The sequence below is a fragment of the Lycorma delicatula genome, chromosome 1, assembly GCF_047948215.1.
Source record: "Lycorma delicatula isolate Av1 chromosome 1, ASM4794821v1, whole genome shotgun sequence".
In the NCBI taxonomy this organism is placed as follows: Eukaryota; Metazoa; Arthropoda; class Insecta; order Hemiptera; family Fulgoridae; genus Lycorma; species Lycorma delicatula.
Window position 1 is genome coordinate 259,708,349 of NC_134455.1, and position 14,278 is coordinate 259,722,626.

Below are 14,278 nucleotides of genomic sequence, written 5' to 3' on the forward strand. Positions count from 1 at the left end.
AAAAATAACAGTATAAGTATTATAGCAAATTAAAAACATGGTTATATGTGGAATATTAATTTGTTATAATTATGTAATTATCCTCTTATGTTAACTTATGTTGTTGATAATTTAAAGAAAAACTACATTGTTTTGGCTAGCATTAATGTTAATGTTATTAGCATTTGAAAACACATTAATTAATCACTATTGTAAAAATAAATAAGTATATTTAAATAAAGGTGAAGTAAGAGCCTATTAAAAAATTCAAAGAAACAACAAAGTAATAAAAATACCGTTATACAGTGTAATCCCGCTATAATGCAGTTATCAGGGGACTTACGTGACACTACCACGTTATAGGCTAATCGCATTATTTTGAGAAGAAAATTTCAAATCACAAACAGGATCAATTAAAAAAATAGCACCACATTGATGGTCTAATGTGCAGTATATCATAAGAATTTCTCCTATTACTGTATTAGAATCGTAGTTTAGTTTTATTGAATCATGTTTTTGGAATTCAAAGACTTTAAAATTGGTCGTGACTAATTGACAGATGTTACATTAGAAGCGTATTGCTGAGAATTTCAAAGATTTATGGTGGGTTTTACACCAATATCGAATACAGTGTTAGGGTGTCTAGCATTTTTTCATCCTATTTATTTTTCAGATATTCAGATGTTTTTTGGTGTACAGATTATAATCCGCGTTATATCCATATCTGCGGTATATCGAACCGCATTAAAGCGGGGCTGTACTGTACTTAGTTTATTTAACCAAAATCCAGGTTTTAAAAAAAATCCACAAAACTAAGCATCCACAATGATGAACCTACTACCCACTTGTCAGTTAGATTACATTATAGTGTTGCTGCAAGCACTCACTTTTTTAAAGTCTTCCCTTAATCACTGAAAAGGCAATTTATGTTCTCCAAAGGATATCCATAGCTAGTATATAACATGGATAAGAACTTTAATTTTGCAAAAAATCAGTCATTTTACCAAATTTTCAATTGCGATGAAGTGTAAGCAGGATAAAAAGACATAGACTTTTTTCAACAATCATCAGAATTTTAATTTTTTACTTATTTATACATTGCAGTGAAAAGCATAAGAAAATTAGAGTATGAGATCAATAAGTCGAGTTTTTTTTATTGAAAACAAATTCAAAAATTAGATAATTGATTTTTACTAAAAATGGGAGTAAATGTTTTTTAAGAAATTTTTAAAGTTATAGTAGTAAAACACATAATACAAGGTTTTGGTCTTAAACCCTACAGACTTATTAACAAAAACTGCCAGCAGGTGAGAGAATTCTACAGAAATATTTTCCATTTTATTGCAAATACAAGAAGGATTTACTATAAATCTGTTAACTCTGGCTACCTTGCTTGGTCTTCAATACTTTATCTTAAGAAAGTACAGATTTGTTGACTAATTAGTTTACAGCAGAGTAAGGCTGTGAAAAGTTAGATGCCCTAAAAACTGAACATATGGCTATAAAAAAAGTTTTGCATAATTTGTAATCTCTCTCTTATTTAGAAATAAATAAATTTTCTATTTATTTTCTAATTTATTAGAAAATAAAATTAAAAAAATTTCTTATTGTTTTTTTTCTTATTTATTTTCTAAAATATATTTTAGAAAATTATAAATTTTCTTATTTATTTTTTTTCTTCACTTTTCTATTTAGTTTTTATTATTCTTAACTTTTGTCTATACCATATTGCTCGGTTAGTTGAAATATGAGGTTTCATGTTTGAAAAGGCTGTTTAATTAAATTTGGCCATCCATCTAGTGTGTGTACCAAAGAGAGGGAATGTTCTAGACTTTTATGTATAATCTCAATAAATTAGATATGTATAATGTAATCAACTGATAAAATTGACTTTAAATAACTAGTCCTTATGGCCAATGATTCCTGGTCTTAATGTAGAATTGATGCCCCATTCTAAAATTTTAGTTGTTATAAAAGAGGTGAACAGAAAGTTTATTCAGCTTTAAGAACAGTTTTAAGGAAACTGCTAGTTAATGGCATTTGTAAGATGTATATGAAAAACCACCTTTTTAAAAAAACGTTCTTTTTTAAAAAGTCTTAAAACCTTTTTTAGCTTGATTGTTTGTGAAAATCCAGATTTTTCAGTTATAAGAAAAAAATAAAGTTTCAATACTTTAAGACGTTCCTAATTTGATTACACAGCATGCAAAAAAAGATCTCTTACAGAAAATATTAATTTTAAAATATTTTTATTTGATAAAAATTGAACATCATGGAGACAGCCAAAAATTTTTAATTTTAATGTTAAAAAAAATATTTTTTATGGAAATGTTTTTTTTTTAAAATCTCCTGTTAGTAAGATATTATTTGACGTCTAATCAGATTTACTAATTTTAAGAAATTACTTAAATAGTAAAAAAAAATAATTTTATTTGATTACACAAAGTTCAATCTACGAGATCTTGTTTGAACATGCTAATGGTAAAGTTTAAGATGGATGGTTTGAATCACTGTTTAGTATAAAATTTGTGTATTTAGTACAGGTATTAAAACAGAATTTAATTTTAGGTTAATGAAATGATATAGTAAAACATAACAAGTCTTCATATATTGACTGTAAAATTTTGTTACTTGATGATGAAATATTTTAATTTAGTAACTTTTATGAAAAATTATTGATTCAGTCACTAAAGTAGAATTTTATCTACAGTATATATATATATATAAAAATTTATATATATACATATATATTTATATATACAGTATAATAATATAAATATATACAGTATATATATATATACTGTATATATTTATATTTTTATTATTTTATGTTATACAATATATATTTATTTATTTTTTTTATCTACTAGCATATACAAGTATTTTATGTTTCTTAAAATTAGTCTAATAAATAGTGTGCATATTACAATAATTAGTAATGTATATACTCGTATGTAATAGGTGTACATATGAATTATGTAGGTTAAAGACTTATACCTCATAAATTCACAAAAATTCTCTTCTTTTTTTTAAAAAGTTAAGTTACGTTTTTGTGCTATTTTTTAATTCAATAATAATGGAATCTGTTGGAGGTGATACGTTTAGTTGTAATGTGTAATTGTAATATGTTTAAAAAAAGAAACTTTGCCAGTAAAATTATATAACTTTATAATGTAAATGTTTAAACATTGAAACTTGTGAGTAATGAGTTTGGTTGAATAATCAGTTGAATTATTTTTTTGATATGCAGAAGGTTCAGATTTAAAGGAATATAATTAACCTACATTAATAGGTTTTTAAATTTATTAAAAAAGTTAATTTCTTTTTTGCTTCAAAAACATGGCATTACATATCAAACATTGTGGCAATAAAATTAGTGAAAATACATCATTTCACAGCTATGGACCTTTATTATTGTCTTATATTTTTTAACTGGTTTAACATATCTAACTTGCCTGGTCAACTTCTCCTGGCTTGTAACACAGCACAGTACTTTTGTTGATGCTTTCCATTTTATTTAATACACCATCAATCTCAGCTAAATCAACTCGATGTCCTCTTACTTTGATTTGTGAGTCCGTTCTTCCTTCATATACAATTTCCTTCTTAACTATCCTACCAAAATCACCGGTACAATATAGTCGATTTAGTCCTGAAATTAAATAAATATTTGGTTTCATTAAAATGGACGAAAATAAAAATAAATTATTTAGTAAAATAATTGAGATAAAAGGTAGGTATCTTAATTTAGAGCACTGTGTTTGGCTAAAGGTTATAACTTGTTAGTTACGCAATAACTGGAATTTCTTAAGGTATAGAATCCTGAAACTGAAATGTGTGAATAAAAAATAAATTGTCAAAAAGTAAAGTCAACTTTAGTAAATCAATTCCATTAGATCTGTGATTAAACAGTAACATAGTGCAAACTGTTATTGAAATTTATTATTGGCTTATGATTGTAGAAGTAATACCTAAAAAGAACACCTTAACGGAAGGTAAAAAATATTTCAAAGCAAAAAATTTGTAATTCTATTACTATTTATTTGAATAATATTACAGTAATATATTTATTTGATTATTACAAGTTTTTATAGCCAGTATTTATAAATGAGGAGGATTTATTTTCTTACAAGTAACATTACTATCAATATTTATTTTCTGTTTACTTTATTATAAAATGTGATTTACATCAGCAACATTGATAATCATCTCCCACTTGTTTAGTACAATATTATATTAAGCTCTAATAATATATTATAAACTGTACAATAATATTTTTTTCTGAAAAATTACATTAATTTTTTTTTATAATAAAATGTCAAGTATCTTTAGGTATGAATATTTGCCAAAAAATTAGAACAAGCACTGGTAATTTAATTAAAAGTATAAATAAAGAATTTATTATTTAAAATTTAAAGAAGCATATCAATTTGAAAAATCCTTCATCATTAGGTAAAATCTTGTTTTAATACTGTTCCCATAGGAATGATAGATTATGGCATTAATTTTCTTAAAACTACCATTTTACCTTCTGATGAATCAGTTTGATTTGAGACTGAAAGAGAGGGAATTCTTCATTTAAAAATGTAGAAGGCTAAGATTCAGTTGCTTGTAATTATTAAAAATTGATTTGATTAATAACTTCTAATGAAATAAAACTAATGTTAGGAAATTTTATGCAAGATTGAAAATGAATATGGAACTGAAACAAAAGACTGAGAAAATGCACATAAAAACTGCTAGTATTCAAGTCTATTGAAATAAATTTAAAGTGGCTAACAAATTTCCAGTAACACCTTTTTCTATGTTATATGATGACATGTGTTTTCAAACTACATGTTTAGACATCATTAGAACAGCAACAATTTCTCTTTTTTTAGTTTTACTGATATAAATGCCAGATTTGTCTTAATTTTAAAACTTTAATGCCTTGTAAGACACTTTAGTAAATGATAACCTGTGTAATTAAGTGTCTCTTTTCTAATGCAAGTTTGTAAATACTGATTAGAGTGTAATGCACTTTTAAATTACATTGAAGAACTGTGAACTATATTTAGTTTTCAGTTTTTCTTATTATTGTACGCTGCACATTTTATCCGAGGTAGTAACTTTCAGAAGCATTTAGCATCCAGCCTAATATTATTTGAGATTAAAAATAAAATTTACTGAGTTTGGTTTTTTTATTACCAAAGATTGTGAAACCTGTTGCAGTTTTCACAACACTTATTTTAATAAATACTGGGGTAAAAAACATGTTTTTTTAAGAAATTTATGTGACATGATTATTCAACGTTGGTTAACATTCTAGGGCAGCTATTTAAGCTGCCCGTGGCGCTACATTGTGGTATGAACTTTAGAAGTAGAATGAAACTATTAATTTGACACAGAATTTCAAACGTAAATCGATTCAAATTAGTCGTTAGAAATAGAACTTGCCTGGTTCAACAGTATGAGGATTAAGAATAAATTTATCAGGATCTCTTCCATCTACATATCCAAGTGCTAAGTTTAGCCCAGAAACATATATTTCTCCTATCTCTCCTGCTGGTACAAGCTTTAACTGATGATCTAGCAGGTACATTATGGTATTGTCCAGTGGTCTACCTGTATAATCAAAGAAATTAAAATATGGTTAAAGGTTTACTAATTGTGTAGAAGACTTAAAGGAATTTTAATAATTAACAGTACTTGTAAAGTTTATTTTGTTTAAAATTACAGAAAATTTGTTTTTGATTGCTAAATTTAAATAAATCAGATAATATTACAAGTAATAAGAATATGTTGCTTATTTAACAGCAATTAGAGTACATGTACTAAGGAGAAGAAGAATTAGCAAATATAAACCTCATAATTTGAGATAAATACCAAACATTAAACAGTCAGTACACAACATTTCCTTTTATAAAAAATTAAAATAAATTCTGGATTTCTATAAAAGATTTATGTATGAAATATTCTTCAATTTCAATATCACCCGGTTTAGTAAAACATTTATTGTTTTTTTAAAAATCAATTTAATATTTCATTTTCACAGTTAAAGGGATTGTGTATAATATTTTGTTTCTTGTAAAAATGGTATAGATCCCAATTTCTCTTATTGTGATTCTTATAAAGCACCTGAGGTAAAAGGGGTACTGATTAGGGTTGCTTCCTCTAAGAGTAATATTTTTTATGCGCACAGCCCTTGATGAACAGTGTGATGGTGTCACATGCAAGGCTGAATGTTACTCGCAGTTTGATGGGTTTAATGTGCAGTTTATGACAGCATTCTCTGTTCAGTGAAAGCCAATAGAACCATTTCTGTCCTCTATTTCCCTCACAAGCTTTAAGCATGGCTAAGGTGTTAGTTATTTGCAAGAATGGGTATGTTATCTTTGGAAGTGACTGGTATCTTTAAAATATCTGCAATTACATATATAAAACATGTTCATATGAGTTTAATTAATAATTATGCTAAAACATAATAAATAAATCAAGTTTAATTAATGGTATGGTACTGATCCTTCTTTTATTATTATTATTAATGTTTTACTTGTATTAACTGTTTAAATAAAAAAAATAGAAAGTAAAAAAAAATTATAATTTCAATAATTTTGTTTTACTTTTTCTATTATTAAATGATGTTTTATCATTAGTGTTATTATTGGTAGCAAGGCTATTCCAGCTTATAAGGTTCATAAAGAATTAGTTTTACTTTCTGAAAATAGTAATACAAACCAATTGGAACTTTGTTGTCAAATGAAGTGAGATCCACTGCTGACTTAATTCTGTAGTATGTAACATCACCCATGACTTCAGTACTACCATAAAAGTTGCAGAGAATACTATCATTTTCTTTAAAATATTGAAAAAATTCAAGAGCTAAGCTCTGAGGTAGAGGTTCTCCACTACATACCCAAAGTTTTAATGAAGAAAGTAGCTGAAAACATTAAAATTGCTTGAGTATTAATTTAATAAGTAGAACAATTCAAGTAACAAGTATTTAATTTATTAGTATAAACCTAAGTGTAGACAATTTAAATAGAGGAAAGAAAACATTTGAACAACTGCAAATTTACAATTAAATAAAAACTAACCATTCAAAATTTTACAGCTTGTACTTTTTATGATCAAAATATTGTATAAAAATGTTCTGATCATAAACAATGATACAATTGTTGTTTTTGTTTAGGTTGTTTGGTTTGAAATTTATTTTTACTATTTGGTAGAAGATTTCAACATACTTAAGTTTTTGTGTTGTTTCTAATGAAAAACAGTTAATTAAATTCCTGCTTAAATACATAGTCTTGAAAGTTAAGTTATATAACAGGTAAGAACATCAGTGTTACTAGGAGAGTAAGAATAAATAAGTCTGTAATTTTTTTTTTAATTTACTGAAAAATAAAATTTAAATACAATATTTTAATAAGTTATAAATAAAATGAAAAATATTTCATTTGATTGCAAAGCATTATTCAGCAGCTTGTTAGTAGAATTATTTAATTCAGCTACTCACTCATAATTGGTGAAATGGCCTTTACAACATTCTGAATTCTGTATGAAATTATCTCAGTTTGTCTAATAGTTCAGTAAATTTTTGGAAAAGTTTTATTTTTAGTTTAGCATTTTGATTTTGGACATATAATACACATAATTCAAACAAAGAAGATGAGTTTGATGAAATAACATACAAAAAAAATATTAGACCTTTGTTGGATCCCGAGTTAAATTAACCTAGAGTCAGCAGAGTTAGTGTGGTTACCACCACACCAACTTGGCCAGCCATACATCAGGAACATATGGTTAGGGCAAAGAGAATATTTCTCGTTTTAAATCTGTTAAAAAATTAACATCTTCATAAACTCATAAATTGTGTAATATATTTATATAATATTATAAAGACCCATATTAAAGTGGCTAGCATACAAACTGATTCTCATTATTAGTGCCAGTTGAGAAATATGCTTCTAATTGTCTGCAATTAAGTGCTGATGTGGGAATGCATCCTTCATAATCATGTGATTTAATTCAGAAAAATTCAGAGTTGATGCTGGTAATATTGTGAATTTCAGTGCCCCTTCAGCCGGTTACTGGCTCATGTCTTGTTCTTTGAATACGCCTGCATCTTACTTAGTTTGTTTCAAACCAATTGAAACAAGTTGCATTCAGTTTTAACCATTGCTGAAATCTGAAGTATTTCTTTTATGTGAGGCAGAACATTCCACAGTGGATGTTGAGGTAGGAAATCCTAGATTAAAGGCAGTATTTATAGTGATCAAAACTCAGGTAATGGTAAACTAACATACAAAAAAATAATAATTTAATAATATTAAATTAAGATTAATTTAATCTTAATCTAGTATTAGTTAAGATTAAATCTTAATCTAATACTAAGGTGAGGAACCTCAAAAAACAAAAAAAAACCATTTTGTTTTTTTTTTTTTTTAAATAACAAAAGTATTTTTTTACTAAATGGAAGTATTTTTTGAAAGTATAATTTACCCAGTCATTAGTCAGATAAAACACTTCATAAATTGTTTTTGATTAATAAATTTATGTGATAACAATTAATATGTGATAACAAATAAATGGCAGTCTCAAAAAAAATTTTGTTTTGCTCAATTGCAGTTAAGCAAATGCCATCAGTTATTATGACATTGTTTGATTTTTTGTAAAAAATGAAAAACTGTTTACAAAATATTTATTTGAGCAACAAATAGAAAAAAGAAACATGAGTAAGTGAAAAATTATTAAAATAGTAACATTTGCCTTTTTTCTCTTGTTGGCTCTATATTATCTTATTCATTGCCAATCAAAGACAATTCCTTATACTGTTTGGTAACATGTGTCTCATTATAACCAAGCTTCTGTGAATTAATACCTATTTATTATCACCTTGTTCTAAAATAAAATGTTATTCATTGTGTATTCTTACTTTTGGTTCACTCCTATTATCTGAAAGTTTCAGATACATCAGCATTGCTCGTAGTAGTGAAGGAACAAGGACTAAACGCTCCACCTGAAAAAAAGTTAGATTTGTTATGAAATGACAGTGACTTAATAAGTAAAGATACAAATACTTGTACTTGTAGTTTTAAAACTATAGATTAGCATCATGGCATCAATGAGCTGTTTAACCAGTTTCTCTGAAGACAACCAGTATCATTCACTTAAGTGATAAACTCTGAAAATATGCTGTTCTGAAGAAAAGCATTTCTAATGCAAAGATTGGACTATTGAGTAAAATATAACACTCCTAATGGTTTAGAGCAGCATTTCTCAACCTGGGGGGGGGGGGGTCACAGTAATATTAAAAGGGGTTTTTGAAATCAGCCTACAATTTTACACCTAAACAATAATGAAATCATTTTAGAAAAAAAATCTATTATACACATTTTAATTACATTTATAAGTACACCTGTAAAGAAAATAAATTTAGGAGATGGTTGCGTTTGGTTTCCATTTAAAAGCTAATACATGTTACTGTTAGAAACGCACAAAAGCAAATTGTTTTCAAGAAATAAAAGATGATTCCTGTATTTAGTTTTTAGCGCAACCATAGACGAAAAACACTTTTCACAAATGTAAGATGTGGTGAAAGGGATTAATATTTTCAGTGCTTCTGTACTAAATTTCATATTCACTTCGACGAGAAAGCAGAATGTATCTAAATCTTCAGATAAGAACTGTAGTTGTAACGTTTCATCAGCAGACATTTAAGTGAGTTGGTTGTGAATCTTAACTGGTAATTTAGGAGCTGCAACAATCACTAAATGGATTCAATACTCACTTCTTCAAGAAATAATTTTTTTTTTCAGGAAATACTCTGCCAAATGAATTTTTAGCTCATGCAATTGCATCTTCATGCAATCCAAACCGTGGTGAATAATAGTGTCTACTTCATCTAAATTTTTCTCAATATAAGTGAGTGGAAACATATCAAAATTGCTATGAAGGTGAATAATCCAGATATCAAGCTTCTTAATGAAATCATGAACTTTGTCATTAATAAAATGTTTTAATCACATCATTGATTGCGAAAATGCATCAGATAAGAAAGCCAATAGCAACATATACTCATTATTCTGTAAAAACATTAAGAATGGCATGTTTTATCCTGGAAAAATATTATTAATTTATCTTAGAATTCCAATAACCAGGTTAAACATTCCACTGCAATAACCATCTCTGTGTAGGAAAGAAGAAATTTTTTCTTTTTGCCCATTTCTGTTATGGTTGACTTTTAATAAAATTAACCATTTTTACAGCTTTACAAAGAATTTGTTTGAGATTTTCCGGCATATTTTTTGTGGACTAGAGCATATTTATGAAGGAAACAGTGCATCCATTCTGCCCTTGGTGTAAGACAGTCTCTTAATTTACTTAGAAATAAACTGTTCTTTCCTGTTATCGTCTTTGCACCATCACTGCATACTGCAATACATTTTGTACAGTCTATGTTATAGTTTTAGTAGCTTCAAAAAGACATTGTGTCCTGTTGCATGACAATTTCCAAAACAACATTTTTTCTTTGATTGATCTCTTCTTATTGCATTCATATCTCACAAAACATAAGAACTGAAAAATGTTTGCCACATCTGTTGATTCATCAAATTGAATACTAAAAAATTCACTGAACAACACTTGCTGAATTATCTGATTGCGAACATTGGCAGCCATATCATTGATTTTTCCTTGATAACGTGTCGTTAGAAAGCGTAACTTTTTTCAGCTTTTTCACTTCTTCCACACATATTAAAACACTGATCATATCAATTGTGGCAGGGAGTATGAAGTTATGTGATTGTATGTGGTTTGCACATTATAGCTACTCTTAATACTACAGATAAGATGCTTCAACAGTACTTTTATCAGTATGGCTTGATTTACAAACAGAAGTGGTTGATATCTCAGAATAATCTTCTTTTAAAAAATTCCAACAATTTGCTTTTATAATCCGAATGTTTATTTTCCAAGTGTCAAATTAATTTTGATGGCTTCTTGCTTTCATCGAAGAAGACTTGAAAGCAAACAATACACTATGGCTTTCCATCCTCAAGTAAACCATAATTTAAATAACTGTCACAGTAAAATCTTGTCTTTTTACCAATTGATTCACTGGTTGTGGATGGCTCACTTTGTTTTTTCACAAATTTATCCATTTTGCATAAGAATCTAATTGAAAAAAAACTGATGTCATTTGATTTAACACTAAAAAACCAAAACTTCAGTTATTATTAGTTTAAATGAAAATATGATTTTTAAAACTTAAATAAAACCATCAGTCGCACCCTTTGCATTCAAACCTGATGATCAGCAATCCCTTAAATTTCTTTTACACTGCTAAAACCAGTGTCGCAACGAGGCGTGGCGAAAGAGGCACCCGCCACATGCGCAACTGGGTTTGGGGCGCAAAACAAAGGATACCGTTCCTGTTGAGAGTTGCACATGGTTTATATTTTACTTGACCATTATAATCTACATGAATCAACACCGACTGTCACTTGTAGTTTTTTGTCTCCTGACCAATTAGACAGAGACACGTGTTATTGCACGCGCATCACACTCCCTCTCTTTCTTATACTTTTATTCGTTCCTTGTTCATAAGATCAGCTGTGTTGTTGCTTTGTTGCAATTTTTTTATGTATTTTCACTCTTTTGTGGAACAAAACAAACTGGAAAAGAAATATAATTTAGTTTATATACGTCATACTGGCATACTAACAAGTAAGTACTGTAAATAATTATATTAATAAAAACACAAATTTTAATTAAAAAATACTTATAGGGTAAAATAGCATCAAAAACACCGTCGGTGCACAGTTTAAAAAAAAATAAGAGAACAGAAGATTGAAAATATAAAGAAAATATAACTCCGATTGATATTTTTCTTAAAAAATCATCTACACCTCTAGTTCATTCAAGCTTAACAACTTAATTAAATCTGCCTTCTACAAGTAGTCATGTTTCATGTGAAATTGAAACAGAAGAGAAAAGTACTACTGAACATCAAAACCAGGAAATCGAGAAGCAGTGTACATGTAATGATGATAATTATATGGTTGATGTGATTAGAAAATATTGATAATAACGCAAAAATAATCGATTTCAATGATCCCACAACATGAGACTTAACTAATAGTAACATAAATATATTTGTGCAACATGGACCAGAGTTCTGCAATAATTTAAGTGTTTATCCTGATAGAGAAAATACGCATTTTGATAAAATATGGTTTGTAAAAACCATGTCAAACGGAGTATTCAGAAATTGGTTGATATATTAGGTCATATATTATTGGTTGATATATGCAAGTGAAAAGATGCACTGTTCTGTTTTCCATGTATTATTTTTGAAAAAAAAATCAGAATGTATGGATCTCTACGGGGTTTCGAGACTTTCGAGACGAAAATTTGTATCGAATAGAAAACTTTTGAATCAAAAATGAAGAAATGTGGTTTTATAAACTATCAATTACAAAAGAAATTTTAAAAGAAAAAGAAAGCAGAGTCGTATTTTGGAAAATTATGACTCCATAATTTTGGATGCCGTTCTGCACTGTGTAAAAAATAATGACGCTTTGAGAGGAACTTGTGAAAAAATTGGCCATCCCGAATGTGAAAAATTTCTGAACACTATAGAATTAATTAGTCATTTCGATTATATTATTGCGCAATATATTGAAAGTCAAAAGAAAAATCAAGTTAATTATTTCTCTCCTATGGTAGTAAAAAATGATATAGTTAATATAGTTGTTTCTAAAATTAGACAGCATATTATTTCAGATATTTAAAAAGCAAAATATTTTTCTATTTTATTTGATAGCACACCTGACACTTCTCCACCAGGAACAGACGCAAATTTTGCGCTATGTTAACATTGAATCCGACACGAATAAATGTAGTAGGATTGAAGAAACCTTCATAAAATTTATTGTGACACATGGAAAAACTGGCGAAGAATATTAAACTGGCCAGGATATTACGTTTAAACAATATTCCGAGGTTTGTTCCATTCACAGCTCACAGTCTTAATTTAATAGGCGTTCATGTTGCACAAACATCTGTTCAAATGAAATCATGTTTTGAAACAATTCAACAGTTGTTTAACTTTTTTGTAAATTCTAATAGTAGATGGGCTCTTTTATAGAAAAAAATATCTGTTTGTCTTAAAGGTTTAAGTAACACGAGGTGGTCCGCGGAAGCTAAGGCGGTTAAAGCTTACGAAATCAAATGCCTTTAATAATAGAACTTCTTAATGAAATGTGTGATGGACAAAGACAGTTACAGTAGACTCTGTAACAAATGCTTGAATGTTGCTAAAATTACTGACAATATTTTAATTTGTTGCACTATTAATATTTTGGGATACAATATTAGGAAAGATAAATAAAGTAAATTTACTTTTACAAGAAAGAAAAACCACAGCCGAAAATGCTGCGAAAATGATAAATGCTCTAAAAAATTAAATTCAACTGTACCGAAATGATTTTTTCGATTCGTTTCACAATTCAGCAGAAAGTCTAGCCGAAGCAACAAATATTGAAACCTACATTACAGAAAAGAGACGGCACAAAATAAAAAATATGCCTGGTGAGAAAGCTACTGATGATTCGTTTGCCATGAATGAAAGTGCATTACTAAAAAAAGAAATGTGTGAAATTTTAGATATAATACTGATACAACTCAATGATAGATTTACTGCTTTGCAAGAGGTAGCAAATGACTTCAGTTTTTTTAAATGAATACGTTTTAAAAACCATGCTACTAGATGATCTTAAAAAATGCGCAACAGACCTAGCCTTGAAATATAATAGCAACTTAGATGCTCCAGAATTTTCATGTGAAATTGAGAGTTTCAAATATCAAGCCGTGGAAGTTTTTGAAAATTGGGGGATATGGATGCTTTTCAAATATTGCGAAAAATTACGAACTGTCATTATAAAATACATATCCAAATCTAGACATAGCATTAAAGAGTTTCATAACAATGCCTGTAAAAACAGCTTCCTGCGAAAGTTCGTTTAGAAAATTAAAAATTGTAAAATCTTACCTTCGTTCTTTTATTGGACAAGAGCGATTAACAAACATGCCTATAATATCAATTGTAAAAGTTGTTGCCAAAACGTTAAATTATGATGATATAATAGATGTGTTTGCAAATGAAAAAGCGAGAATAATTGCTTTATAAAATATGCTGTACTGTTTTATGTTTTTATTCGATTATTTTAACATATACCTATGTTTTGTATTTCTTTTATTTTGTTGTCATTGAATATGAATAAAAATTTGTTCTTATTTGGGTTATAGATTATTTATT

The 14,278-nt window shown here is 27.9% G+C and overlaps 1 protein-coding gene across 2 annotated transcripts in view; it reads right to left on the bottom strand.

Moving 5' to 3' along the window:
* The window catches only part of e (nonribosomal peptide synthetase ebony), a 105,690-nt gene that overhangs the window by 26,974 nt on the left and 64,438 nt on the right, over nucleotides 1–14,278 (bottom strand). For both annotated transcript variants that reach the window (XM_075376397.1, XM_075376402.1), the window contains exons 6-9: nucleotides 8,894–8,977; nucleotides 6,697–6,898; nucleotides 5,416–5,583; nucleotides 3,435–3,631 (exon numbers count right to left, since the gene is read on the bottom strand). In XM_075376397.1, coding sequence (XP_075232512.1) covers nucleotides 3,435–3,631; nucleotides 5,416–5,583; nucleotides 6,697–6,898; nucleotides 8,894–8,977 — 651 coding nt within the window. The remainder of the gene's footprint in view (nucleotides 1–3,434; nucleotides 3,632–5,415; nucleotides 5,584–6,696; nucleotides 6,899–8,893; nucleotides 8,978–14,278) is intronic.